At 38.8% G+C, this 14,956-nt stretch overlaps 2 protein-coding genes across 4 annotated transcripts in view; both read right to left on the reverse strand.

Annotated features, from left to right (window-relative positions):
- The window catches only part of LOC124630304 (vesicular glutamate transporter 1), a 52,182-nt gene that overhangs the window by 22,142 nt on the left and 15,084 nt on the right, over positions 1 to 14,956 (reverse strand). The gene's annotated exons all lie outside the window — the stretch shown is intronic.
- On the reverse strand, positions 6,295 to 11,408 carry LOC124630306. Of its 2 annotated transcripts, none has more exons than XR_006984413.1 (2): positions 7,487 to 8,174; positions 6,295 to 6,573 (listed from the first exon to the last, which is right to left on the reverse strand). XR_006984413.1 is itself a non-coding variant. In XM_047164144.1 (2 exons), exons 1-2 carry the CDS (start codon positions 11,268 to 11,270, stop codon positions 6,563 to 6,565), a joined length of 510 nt encoding a protein of 169 aa, XP_047020100.1. In that variant the 5' UTR covers positions 11,271 to 11,408; the 3' UTR covers positions 6,295 to 6,562. The 2 variants fall into 2 exon arrangements, 1 of the variants encoding a protein (XP_047020100.1); XM_047164144.1 differs by lacking the exon at positions 7,487 to 8,174 and adding an exon at positions 10,772 to 11,408.

Raw genomic sequence — 14,956 nt, forward strand, 5'->3', positions numbered from 1 at the left:
AAAAAAACCGCATTACAATCGGATCATCCGTTCGGGAGCTACGATGCCACATACACATTTACACACACACACACACACAACACACACGCACAACCACACCCACAGACACAGACACGTCAAACTTATAACTCCCCGTCGTTTTTGCATCGGGGGTTAAAAAATGACAATAACCAATTTACGGCACGGTTAGAGCAGTGGCTAAGCAATTGGACCGCTCATAAAGCAGATATAGTATCCGAAAGACGGTGTAACGGTCACGGAAGAACCACTATATGTCAACATACTGATAGTCGTTTGATGATCACACAAGATGCTAACCTTTTTAGGGTTCCGTAACCAAAGGGAAACCTTCAGATATTCCTATAGACTTAACCAGTACATTATGCTCCAAAATTTTTCTGATAGTGTCATATATGTCACATGCTCCAGCCACGGCCACAGGGTTCCGAAAAAATATGGGAGAAGCTTTCGGTTCTGCAGTGTGATTCTATAAGACTTCACTCTAAACTTCGCATCTGAATCCGCCGTGAGTTACTACACTAGCGCTACTCTTGCGAGCGTGTTTGCGAGTTGAACTAAATTAAACTCGAGATTTTGACAGATAAAGTATGAGATGACTTTTAGAACGTTTTGAACCGAATGTGAAGTGAGAGTGAATAGCGAAGTGAAATGCGAGTTGTCTGAATTTTATAGAATCTACGTACTGGGCGTTTGTGTTTGTGAGATTCTGACGACACTGGAGATTCCAAAGGATGCCCAACTAGCACACTAGTTGAAATAGCAGCCTATTTTGCAACTGTTAGCTGTACAGTAGTGCTTTAGGGGTTCCGAAAGTAACTTTAAGTTCTACTATTGCTTCCGTAGCTGCTCATAGCTGTAAATATCGCTCAAGGCAGCAGAAACTGAACCAAATGTCACTCTAGGTTTTACAAGAGATCATTCTCAGGAACAACAAATATATTTTATAAATGAGAGACAAGGTGAACGATCAGTGAAGTTCTAATGGAACTATAGACTGCAAAAAGTTGTGCCCCTTTGGCTGCAAAGCTGCTGCATAAGGTCTGTAGAGCACGCTCTGGCGCTTAAGCTTGGCACCTTTAGTAATAATCGGATTGGCTCTAAAGCTCTTAAGCAACAGTTTTGTGCTACTTGGGTGGAGCAACGATTAAAAAAATTAAAATTCGCTAAATTGCATTTCCCTAACAAACGTATCCATAGTTTCATCTATGTTGTTTTCATTGAAAATCGGCTTTAATATAATATCTTGATTTCTTTTTAGGGTTTTTTCTGTAATGCTATCGTTTGAGTTTAATGTACTACATTCATTATAGCTTGCCTTCACCTCTTCATTTTCTTTTTCAATCGTTTTTTGTTTTTTTCTCGGCTGACTAGATTTATCTTCAATATTCATAAATTTTCGCTTTTCTTTTGTAGCGTTTCCTTCGATCGCGTCTTGAATGAACTGGGGATCTCGGATTTTCTGGTTTCGTGAAAACCGCGGGTCAACTAGTTCAGGAAGCAGGCATTCTTTGTAAAATATACACAATTTTTCCTCCATTTTGTTTGCCCAGAAATCATCATCTTTGGGAATCCATTCTGTCCATAGAGGTCGATCCTCTCCAGTCCAAATTCCAAACAAACATTTCGATCTTTTGGTTATATGCAATTGCCCCTGTATTTGGTAATACCAATCGTGTGATTTGTTTATAACCAAATCTCCTTTATTAATTTTATAAAACTTTAATTTTTTATTTTCTACAACTTCTTTTACATTTTTTTGGAACGCTGTAATAGGGCATTTGATTTCAACTATAGTGTCGGTTCCAATCAAGCCGTCCGGTGTCGCTCCAAGATAATGTATCTCTTGATCAATAAAAAGCCCACATGGCTGAATTTGGACATTTAGTTGTTTTGCTAACTGATCCAAAGCTCTTTTTTCGTTTTCTCTGCCATGCTTTATTGAATTAATATTTGATATAGGTTTTTTGTAAAGCATGTCTTTTATCAGATTTGAACAACTAATATTTTTCCGTCTTTTTACGACTCTACCAAAATTTGATGCAGTTAACAGACTTCGCCTAAGCTCTAACCAATCTGAACAGGAACTTTGCAGAACAGTATCTCTTTCAATTTTTTGCCGTTCTCGGTCAGTTTTTTTTAAATTTTGCAAGAAGGTCTCTTTTTCTTTTTCAAAAATTTCAGTATCCATGTCGGGTTTTTCACAATTTTCCCCATAATTGTTATCAGCAGTTTTTGAAAAAAAAAGTCTATTTTTTCTTCGGCAATATTTTCTTAACGCCTTCATGCGTTTTATTCTTCTCTCTTCTAACTTGTTCACATTCCCTCGTGGACTACGCCCTGCGATAGATTTATACACAGTCGTCAGCACTTTGTGTGTGTTAAAAGAAACTACAGCAGCATGGCATCTAGCTTGGTAAGAGCCACGCCTGCTGTAGTTAACCCTTTTACCACCGACGAACTTAGCTACAATACTATTATAGCGCTCCACATTGTTACTGTCAATGTCGTGTATCAAGCTCGGAGCATGTGCTGCCACATATGACATTATTAGACCAATTTTGGACCATAATGTGCTGGTAAAAAAGTCTTTAGGAATATCTGAAGGCTGTTCACTACCTACGAAATTACAAAAAAAAGGTTTGCATCTTGTGTGATCATCAAACGCGTGATTATGAGCTAGCAGTATGTTGGCATATAATGGTTCTATGTTGCACCGTCTTTCGGATTCTGTATCAGCTTTATGAGCGTATATGATTTTTCGAATACACCTTCTAATAATCATTATCCGTTTAGTTGTTATACATTTTCTAAATCTACATAGGTATTTGGTATCCGTTTGTAAGGCCGTAAGTTTGTTACATAAATTTCGCAGAATGTGGTTGCGACATTCTATTTTTTCTATAGTTATGTGAGGATATGGTCGACTTTTTAATAATTTTGCATAAGTACTTGAATCCCCATCGGAAACCATTCTGGCGTAAATCAGGTTATGCATATCAATGGAACACTTAAAACCTTCGACCAGAATTTCGGATTCCATGGCCGTAGATGGTCCACTATAGTTTTTATAACATTTATGTATTTTAGGCTCTTCTTTCCTGTTTTCTGCTTGAGCACAAATTGCACAGTATTTGTTCTTTACACCTAAGAAAAGTACCTCACCTGTTTTTCTTCCAATAATCGCAGCTGCACCAGATAAGGCCGAGTAATTTTTTTTATAGGTTCGCTTAGACCAGCATCCATCAACAACGACGTCTATGATTGGTATGCCGTTTTTGTCAACGCGATTTTCAGTAAGAGCTAGTTCTCTTTCCTTTGTAGCTGCTTGATTCATACTCTCAACAGAAACTTTTTCCCAGTGCGTTTGAAGCTTGCAATGACAGGCCTTATAAGTTTTTGAAGTCATAATTGGCAGATTCAGGGATGCTGAAAACTCTTGTAGTTGAGAGTGTCCATTGCCAGTTGCAATTGTCCCAGCAACAGCGCAATGGTTAATAGTAAGTTGCTCTCCAGGAGGGTCATTTTCTACGTAAAATTTATCATTGCACATTAGGCACTTGAGTGTAAACAACGAATGAAATCCTGTTCTTTTTTCACCTATAAATTCCACGCAACCCAAACCGCAGTTTAAGCTTCCATGATTTGCTATCTCTTGCAGCTTTTTAAAAAAATAGCGAACGTCAATGATTCTTCGGCCCTCAACTGCCGCATAGTCTTTTGAAGCTGGTGTTACCTCTGTCTGTAACATAAAGTTAAGTTAAAAGGTTAGTTATTATTTAGTTTGGTATATAAATAATAATTAGCATAATTGTAACCAGAATTTTGTAAAAAAAAACTATTTACAGGAAAACAAAACCGACTTCAAAAAAGACTAAAAAGCCAAAAAAATACAAATTTTGCCACCGACGTCTAGGCCGATGCACCTAAAAGTAGTTTTTTTTGGCTTTTTATTGTTTTTAGTAGTTGGTTTTATTTTCCTGTAAATAGTTTTTTTTCAGCATAACTGAAAAGTTCTCATCAATACGAATCATATAAGCCCAAACACGAGGTAGTTCACATATTCAGTTTTCGAGTTCTCTCGACTTTCTATGGTCTCCATCATTAGGTCAGCTCCAAACCTTCACGGTTGAATAGTGCTCTCAGGCATACACCTGAGGGTCAAGTTTTTACCCTATGTATGCCTGCAACTTTCGAAAGTTGCCCTCGATTTCTCAGGGTTACCATCATTAGATCCTGACCTGATGACAATGGGACCACTTAGGAAGGTGAATGTATGTGTAGCTAACAAAAAAATATCATCAAAACCGATTATTAATTGGCGGAGTAATCGCATACAAAAAAAACGGTTGAGAACCTCCTCCTTTTTGGGAAGTCGGTTAAAAATGTCAGACATATTACCTGGACTTCAGCATTTTGGTCAATAGTTGTTGTATCAGCAGGGCTGTCAGAAACAGAAGGCGAAATATTTATATTGCAGCCATCATCAGCTGATGTTTCGGGCAAATCAAACAAGTGGTCATTTTGCTCTACATCCTCAAGAGTTTTATTTGCTCTGTAACAAAAATAAATACTTTAAACGCTCTTAAAGGAAGATAATATGTTTTGTTTACAAATGTTGCATTTCATTTGTTTAAATTTTAAATTTATATTAACAGCCCTTTCATTTGATACCCATATTGCTCATAAATAGACAAATGTCTTACCTGGTTTCATCTTGTTGTTGTTGTTGCTCAGCTAATGCATCATGTAACGGTATATTTTTTATTTTGCTGAAAAAATAAGTAAGTGTGTACATCTAAAAAAATAGGAACTAAAGTAAAGCTATCACAAAAAAGTTTAAAGTTAAAATATTTTTTGACGTGATAACGTGTTTAAAATCGTTTTAGTCGGGTGACATGTTCAGAAACTTGTGTCACACCAAAACCTCACGAGCGCGATCGCAGGTATAACGAGAGAGAGACGGACCGATCTCCCGTCTCATCTCGAGCGCTGCCAGTCATTCCGTGAAACTTGTCACGCGGAATCCTCACGAGCGGAGGCTGGCATAGCGTTCGAGTGAGTGGACCGATCTTCCGTCTCTCTCACTCTAGCGGCATACAAACGAATAAAACGAGATTTTCTCGTGCGGATAAATGTATAAAAGTATGTTTGTATGAATGTATGTATGAAGAAAAATGTATATCATAGTCGAATAAGTAAACTTGTCATTTTATACTTACCGCACTTTGTTCATATGCGCCGCTCTATTTAAAAAATTAGCAAATTTCTTCGTTCTGCGTGGCATCTTATTATAAACTTAATTTTATAATTATCAAAATAGAAAAATATTAATATTCTTCGTTCACTTACAAACTAAATTTACTACCTATTAAATTGTTTGTACACTAATAAAACACTAAAACTAATTATTCACATAGTATTTGTACATCAATACAAAATATTTACATAAACGTCCAAGCGCTAACGAAATGTCCGATTTTTAAATAGTTAAACTTCACTATTGTACCAAACGTACTATCTGCACTGTATACTCTTTGACGCAAATATTATCGAGCGAGAGCAGAGCGGAGCGCGCTAACATGCGACACAGCCTTCCCGTACAAACGCTTGGGAGCGACTGGCCTCCGCGTCCGAACGAGCGCGAACGCCGGCGCGAATGTAAAAATATGGTTTTATTGATTTAATGGCACGAAAGTAATATATGTGAAAAAAAAATAACTTAAACTTAATAAAGTAATAAATTGACTAATTTATTGTGAAAAAAATATTTAAATCGCTTCAGTAGTTTGAAAGCAGTAAGCAAATTATTGGAAAAATAAAGAGGATATATTAGATTTTTTTCCGACTAAAGTATAAACGATAATAAAAAAAAAAAACTTAAAATTGAAAATCAAATATGTTATGCGTATCAAGTATTTTTTTTATATTATTTGGTCAATTCGTCTAGTAGTAGTAGTGTTTCAAAGAGAGGTCCATTTTGTAGTTTGGCGTATCCTTTCGCCTTAATGGAAAATTCAGTTTATTTTCTGTTCATTAAAAAGAAAGTTACAAAATACAGATTTAGGTACAGAAATATAGACATTATTTGATACGATAAAAAGACCCAAAGCTTAAACCAACTTAATATGCGGAGGAATACCTGATCGATGTTCTTTTATATACTTACGTATGTTTTATGTTTATATATGTCGGCTCTTCGTTACCAACATCAGAAATCTCCATCGTTTACTCTAGCCGCAGACGCTTAGTTTATAATGAATAATAATGCCAGCACTGTCTTGAGTACACTTTATAGTAAGAAATAACAATTATGGTGATAAACAAACAATAAACTAAATTACGACGTCGAATTGAGACGATTCGCCTGGTGAGGGCGCGCGGGCCTTTTTCTTTATGTCAAAGTTCCCGCGCTGCTCCCAACTTGACGCTCCGTCAGAGTGACACTTCCTCAGCTGTCACTCTAATCCGACGTATTCTCATATTCTCTACGGCGGCGCCGACACGGCCAGACTGACAATCGTCCGTCCTCGGACGTAGTAGTTTAATGGCGTCCTGGAAAGATCAAAACAGTACACGGCTAATGATCCGCTCGTCCACCCTGACGAACATAATGCCATAATGTCTACCATAATACAGAAGCAACATTTTGCCCACACAACAACTTTACACACGGCGACTTTACATACTACAACTTTACACACCATAACTTCATACACCATAACATTACACACCACAACGTGGACCGGACGAGTGCGTCCCTTCGACCAGCCACCAAAGCGACATGGACCGGACAACACTGTCCCTTCGACCAGTTGTATAACACAAAACCACAAACATGGACCGGACGAGTGCGTCCCTTCGACCAACCGCCAAAGCGACATGGACCGGACGACACTGCCCCTTCGACCAGTTTGTCACAAGCATGGACCGGACGAGTGCGTCCCTTCGACCAGCCGCCAAAGCGACATGGACCGGACGACACTGCCCCTTCGACCAGCCTGTATAACACAACCACAAACATGGACCGGACGAGTGCGTCCCTTCGACCAGCCGCCAAAGCGACATGGACCGGACGACACTGCCCCTTCGACCAGTTTGTCACAAGCATGGACCGGACGAGTGCGTCCCTTCGACCAGCCGCCAAAGCGACATGGACCGGACGACACTGCCCCTTCGACCAGCCTGTATAACACAACCACAAACATGGACCGGACGAGTGCGTCCCTTCGACCAGCCGCCAAAGCGACATGGACCGGACGACACTGCCCCTTCGACCAGTTTGTCACAAGCATGGACCGGACGAGTGCGTCCCTTCGACCAGCCGCCAAAGCGACATGGACCGGACGACACTGTCCCTTCGACCAGCTTGTGTAACACAACATCCCAAACATAGACCGGACTGCACTGTCTCTCAACCTTGATCTATCACACATACTCATTCATAATACATAACACAGTAACTAACCTTTCTGTTATGGACGATCCTGCTCAGTATGAACTTCGACTTCATATTGTACATCTAAGGTGTCAGAGTCATAGAGGCTAAGCGTATCTGACCACGCAGTGAGCGTTTCAGAATCAGCTGAAGCAGTGACCGAGTCTGCACGCAACATATCCCCGAAATTTGGAGTATCACCGAAATCATTACAGTTTTGTGTCAATTCATCCGACGCCGACACGGTCTCCTCTTCATTCAATAGGCTGTCAGTGATTTCAAGTAAACCGGTATGTCCCTTAGGTACTGGACGCAAGTTCTCATGAGCATATTTGTAAACGCGATTTGAACCGTTAATATTTTTCAGTTCGTAGCGATCATTTTCTAATACCGATGTTATTATGAATGGCCCTTTAAACTTCTTGTCTAATTTAGTTTGGTTTCGTTCACCGGTTTTGAGAAAAACAAAGTCACCCTTGGTGAATGGTTTGATATTAGCGCGACCACGATTAAACCGACGAGTGTCTGCTAATGCAGCCTTTTCGATATTATTTGACGCATTCTCTCTAACGGATTCTAAATCTAACCTTTTAATCTCCTCGTCCGATTGTGCGATAGAAATTTTAGACATACCCAATGATTGTGCGCGAATCCCGAACATTAATTCTGTTGGTGAGTATTTAGTCACTGTGGATTTCGTACTATTTAGCGCTAACTGAATATTGCCTAGATCGTCACGCCATGTTTTGTTCTGTTCATTTTCTACTATCGTAAGCAAGCTTTTCAACGTTCTCATGACTCTCTCTACTTGACCATTCGCTCTACTAGAACCTGTTGCAATGAAATGAAGACTGATTTTATGCTCAGTACAAAATTTCTTGAATTCGGCACTAATATAGCATCGAGCCTGATCTGCAATAACACGTTTAGGGGCCCCAAAGAGATGGACAGCTTTTTCTAGAGCACGCACCGCACTAGTGGCGTCGAGTGACGCCGTATGCTCGAGAAGAACGTATTTACTAAACGCATCTATGATAACCGAGCAATATTCTTTGCGATCGCTTTTACCACTCAATTTCCCAGTGAAATCTATATGGATCGTATGCCATGGCACGGGTACTTTAGGGATAGAGTGCAAGCGAACTGATTGAGCTCCCGAAGGCCCTTTAGACGCTTTACAAACTATGCACGAATCAACAAATTGTCGCACACTTTTAGACATTTGGGGAAACCAATATTGTTCATAAAGTTTGTCTAACGTTTTGTCACTACCGAGATGTTGTATTTCGTTATGAACATGGTTAATTAGAGTCCAAATAAGGGATCGGGGAACAACAGGTAACCACACAGTAGCTTTATTTCGTTCGACTTTCCTATATAAAATACCATCTCTAACGTCATACGTGCGAGCTACCGAATCAGGCATATCATTGTTGTTGTGCTTGTTTATTAGGTCTTGGATTTCGCTATCTCGTTTCTGTTCCACGGAAAGCCAACCTTGATGTAGTTCTACAAATTTAACTTCTTTCCTAATAGGAGATATGTTAGAAGAGGCACCTTCTTCGGGTTGTAGATTACGGGAGAGATAATCAGCATGTTCCATTCCGCGACCTTCGCGATAGACAATGTCAAAATCATACGCTTGCAAAATTGCCCACCAGCGATGTACACGTGGAGTGAGGTCAACTTTTGACTTTGATGCCTTTAGCGAATTACAATCTGTATAAACAGTGAATCGCCTGCCATACAAGTAATGCCTAAAATGTTCTACCGCTCGTACGACGGCTAAAGTCTCTAATTCATACGAGTGATAGCGAGATTCTACTTCAGATGTACGTTTGCTATAATATTCTATTACGTGAGGCAAGAGGTTTTTCCTTTGAATGAGAATTGCTCCGTAGCCATCAGCGCTGGCGTCTGTATGTAATTCAACAGGCAATTCTGGGTCGAAAATTGTTAAAACTGGTTCGGAAGTCAGAATCTCAACTATCTTGCTACGGATATCTTCATGTTTGTCAGTCCATTTAATCGGTCCCTTCAATTTAGTTAAAGGATAAAGAGGTCCAATGACATTTGTAAAACTGGGAATAAATTTTCTGAAGTAAGACGCGAGTCCAATAAACTGACGAACGTGTGTGCCTGTTTTTGGAGGAGGTGCATCTGCCAAAGCTTGAATCTTAAGTGAGTTTGGTCTAATTTCGCCAGCTTGTATTGAATAACCCAGATAATTGATTTTAACTTTCATGAATTTACATTTTTTGGGGTTTAGGGAAAAACCAGCATCTGTCAAGGCATACAAGGTATCATCTAAGCGTTGCAGGCCTTGAGAAATATCAGGGGAATAGCAGAGAACGTCATCCATATAAATTAGAGGCTTGTCGTTGAGATTTTGCAAGGCTTTATTGATGCATCTTTGATAAACGGATGGAGCGTTACGTAAACCAAAGGGCATAGTGAGGTATTCATATTGCCCTTCAGGAGTTACAAAGGCTGTCATTTCAATTGAATCCGGATGAATAGGGATCTGGTGGAAGCCGCTAGCCATATCAAGTGATGAGAAAAAGTTAGCGCAAGTCAGTTGATCTATCTGTTCCTCTATGCGAGGCAATGGATAATGTTCTGGATGAGTGTTTGAGTTAAGCTCCCTGTAGTCGACGCACATTCTATCCGTATTGTCTTTCTTTTTTACAAGAAGTATAGGACTTGAAAAGGGGGAGGAGCTCTCACGAATAATTCCTGCATCAAGAAGATCTTGTATTTTTTCACGAACTATCTGTTTTTCTACCGGTGCTAAACGATAAGGTGACCTATGAACTACTTTATGGGGGTCTATCAACTTAATCTCTAACTGCCCTGTTTTAACGCGCCTTGTTGGTACACCATCAACAAAATAATCAGAATATTTGTTCAGTATTCTTAAAAGTGCTTCTTTATCTTCATTTACTAAGTCCGTGTCAACCTCAGAAACAAAGTACGCATTAAATTTGCTTATGCAAAAGTTAGCCTCCTGTTTCATATTAAGCACAACTTTGTTATTATCAATTGTTGCATAAAAACCCTTGTCCAAAATATCTCTACCTATAATAATCGGCACAGAAATATCGGAATCAGGCACGATGTGAAATGTAATGTCAACCGGAACATCACCAATCGTAACTGTGCTTAACATTTGACTAGAGCATTTGACGTCGTTACCGCCAAGACCAGTAAGGTAAACTAAATCGTTGCGTACAGTACCCGGAAACCGCTTAGAGAGACTTTCAGTTATGAGTGAACAAGATGATCCACTATCGAATAGAAAAGGAAACCGCTCACCGGAAGATGTCTCCAGCGAGGATCTGGAGGGGTCATGGCCGCAGAGGTTGACTTCTTTGTTCGCTAACCCACCGGGCCTCTTCTTGTCGGGACAAGTTGGTGATGTGTGTCCAGTCTTTCCGCACGAAAAGCAGGTAATGGTTTTGTCTTGCTTGTTGGTGGAAGTTGAATAATCTGAAGGCTTCGATACTTGATCTTCCTTACGCGATTTGCATTCAAACTGTTTGTGACCCCTTACGCCACAACGATGACATTTGCCAAGAAACCTCGTATCTGTCACCCGCGGTCGCTTCACATCAGGGTCTTGACACCCGTCCGTATTATCCGTCCGGCGTTTCAGCGAGATGCCATTAAGAATTCGAAATAGCTGAGCGCGAGTAGTAACGACATGGGATGTTAGCTCTCTACGTATCAAGTTATCCTTCTGGCATAAAACAGATATGACAAACCCAGTAATAACCTCTTCGGATAATTCTGCTTTTGGAATTTGCTCGATCATGCTCCATAAGCGCAACGCAGACTCAGATGCAGTTTCTTTAGCCTCGATTTGAAATCGCAATATCTCATCAAAATGATCTTGAATCAGTTTCGGTTTGGCAAATCTAGCCAATAACAATTGTTTAATACTACACCAGGATATGTTCTTCATGTTTAATTTGGTTAAACAGGTAGCGGCACGACCTTTGAGTGCTCTAGTGAGTGCCATTAGTAAGTCGACACCATCGAGATTTTTGTTCTCTACTATGACTTCGGTTAGTGCACACCAATCTTCAATATCTGCGGCCTTATCGTCAGGATCGTATGGGATGAGTTTTGGTGTCACATTAGAACTTACTGCTGCCTGGGGCGGTGGGATTGAGACCAACCGGGATAAGAGCGACTCCATGCTTGACAATAGTTGCGTTGCAGGGTCGCTTTTTGATGGCTGCGTATCCACGGCATGACCTCTCTTCGATCCCACTTCTGATGTCGGCTCTTCGTTACCAACATCAGAAATCTCCATCGTTTACTCTAGCCGCAGACGCTTAGTTTATAATGAATAATAATGCCAGCACTGTCTTGAGTACACTTTATAGTAAGAAATAACAATTATGGTGATAAACAAACAATAAACTAAATTACGACGTCGAATTGAGACGATTCGCCTGGTGAGGGCGCGCGGGCCTTTTTCTTTATGTCAAAGTTCCCGCGCTGCTCCCAACTTGACGCTCCGTCAGAGTGACACTTCCTCAGCTGTCACTCTAATCCGACGTATTCTCATATTCTCTACGGCGGCGCCGACATATATATTTTGTATATAGTATTTTATTGTTAGATTTGTATAAAGATAAGTAGTTTAAGTTTGTATATAGTGTGCACATTGCATAAAATAATAAAGAAATTCTCATATGAACAGAAAGAAACAATGTTTTATGTCTGGAACATACGTCGCGAAACTAGTTTTCTCTTAACATAATGTGAACGTTCGGAAGTTTATCGCCAATAAAATCCGACGTCTGTCTAAATTCGCAAAGGTCTAGCGAAAGAGGTAGTAAGTGTATTTATGAAGTGTTTCCGCACCTTAATTTGAATTTCGAATTTACCTTTCCTTATTTATGGTCGTTCGTCACTTTCGTAATGTATTTTTTTTTAGTTTATCCTGTTGAATAATGTAGATAACTTAATTTATATAATTTCCGTGGCAAATGCTGTTTAATATTGAGAAAGAACGATGTTCACACAAATATTTAGTGTGAGCAAAGAATTATATTTTTTTTGTGCTTCTAAAATGCACTTCCAGATTTATAAAAAAGCAAACACCAACTAGATATATCCTGAAAACATAATAATTGCAAGTTCGCGATTTCACCTTGGGTTTTAGTTAGATACTTACTTTATTCACTACATTATATGTATAACTTTTTTGAACGCATCTTCTACTCTATATTTACAAATCGATTTACATAGTTACCTATTTAAAATACTATTGATACATTGTAAGTAAACAGAAGAGCACTTGCTAAAATTCTTGCACGTTCAAGTTTAAGCAAAACATTTGCTCGCAAAACAGACGAATAAAAAGCTTACATGCTTATATAACACACGTACAAAGGAGGATTTATTTTCAGAAGCAAAAAAAAGAACTAAGTTTTACGCATATGTTTTCTTTACTGCCAATCAACTTTCAACAGCCTAGAAGTGCCTGAATGGATCCAATTTCAAAGTTTACGAGTACAAAGAAGTCCAGAGTCCTTTTCTTACAAAAACTGGTAAACCAAGTACCAGTTTATACCGGCCTTGAGTGTAATCTCGTTTCTCAGTTCCGTCAATACTTAGTATGAGCATACATTAACATGTACCGACAAATACCTTTATGGCAGTTTACTTAGTTTTAATAAGTCATTTTTGAGGTATCGAATATTGTGATATACTTTTGGGATCAATATGCTGGTCCTTATAAAAGCTATATTATCTCTGTATTTCTTTCTTTAACTTTTAGTCTACGATGTATTTGTAGCAGAATGGCGGATGATGAAAATTGATTGGTTGAAAGATGCCATGAGGGAGTGGGTGTCTGAAATGGATGAGGACATATTGCGACCCCAAATAACTTGGGACCTGGGCAGGAAGGTGAAGGCAAACTATGAAGTCTTAATGGTACCAATTTATGTAACTAAAACAGCTGAGTATAATAACAGTACTAAAGTGCATATCATCAATGGATTAATCATACTGAGTAGATGTTTATGTAAATAAACTTTTCTTCCAAATGCTTAAATTACCAATTTAAATGGATGTGCACGATGAATTTCTACGTTCAGACGCGATAAAACTACGAATATTGTTTGAATTATATCACATCATGAATGCTATTTATGTAAATAAAAATAACAAAAAAATATTGTATAAGACTATTCATGTACATATTTACATTCCATGGTTGACGAAGATTTTGTTTTGCCTTCTCAATTATTCAGGCACTGTTGTTGAATACAAACCCAAGAAATAATAATTTACATGGAAACAAGAACGTCTAATCTGTGGATACTCGTAAAAGTAAATTTATTCAGAATATTAATTTCGCAGACCATTGCACGGGACTGGAAACAAGCATTCACATTCTTTACCATAATTTAAGAGCAGGGTACCAGACCAGATTGCTTCAGAAAACAATAAAGGTTAATAAAAAGGGGAGTAAGTAAATATGCCCTGGGATTGGCGGGAACGGTCTCGATAAAGGACTGATGGAAGATTAATTGGGCCAATTACGCATGTCAGAAGCACGCCATCAGCGTTCCTTTTTCAAATCCTTGGGAACGGTTCCAATTGGTCCGCGATAACTTTAATAACGGCCTATTAACATTACGACATCAGCGAAAAATGTCGGGTGTTCCGGCGTTTGTGCTTGTTCATTTTCGCATAACTTCTGGGAATTTTAAACTTTTTTATATACTTGTGTTAGTCATTGGGATTACGGTTGCGAAAACTAGTTTTATGTGTACAGATAATTAAGTTCTTATCTTCTGTTTTTTTGGAGATGATTCAATAAGCCCGTTCGTAAAAAGTGCTAGGTGCTAGTTATGAGAACGTTTCAAATAGGATATTATTACGTGAAATCCAAAAATAATGAGAAAGAATTTAGAGCTGAAAACAATGCTTAATTACACGTGAGAACGAATAAAAATGTAAGAACAATTTCTTTTTATGAAAGGAATTCCAGATTCACACCCCAGCCGAATAAAAACTCATTTGGCGCAAAAACCTCACATTTATTTTGTCAGAACAGAACAGACATTCTGGCTTTAGAAATCCCAAGTTTTCGTTTTTTTGGAGACGTGTACGTATAACGGGATTAGGACACATATCCCCTATTTATTTTTAAACAGATATAGGATTCCTTTCAGTCCCTATGATAGCAAACTTTTAAGATACAACCTCTTTTGCTGAAAGTAAATTGCTTAAGGGAAGACTTTGTACTCGTCACCCAGGTTGTAATACCTAATTCCTCATACAAATCTTACATAGAGAACTTGAACGTTCATACAGATGTTTAATACCAAGGAAATGCGAAGGTCACATAACCTGTATGGAAGAGAAATACATTTTAATGAGGTCCAACACGTGACAAATCAAAACAGGTAAAACATTAACGGTTTTTTTTCGTGTCTGGGTAAGCTGTGATATTTTTATTAGACCTGTCTGGTG

This window comes from Helicoverpa zea, chromosome 5 (genome assembly GCF_022581195.2).
Source record: "Helicoverpa zea isolate HzStark_Cry1AcR chromosome 5, ilHelZeax1.1, whole genome shotgun sequence".
NCBI lineage: Eukaryota > Metazoa > Arthropoda > Insecta > Lepidoptera > Noctuidae > Helicoverpa > Helicoverpa zea.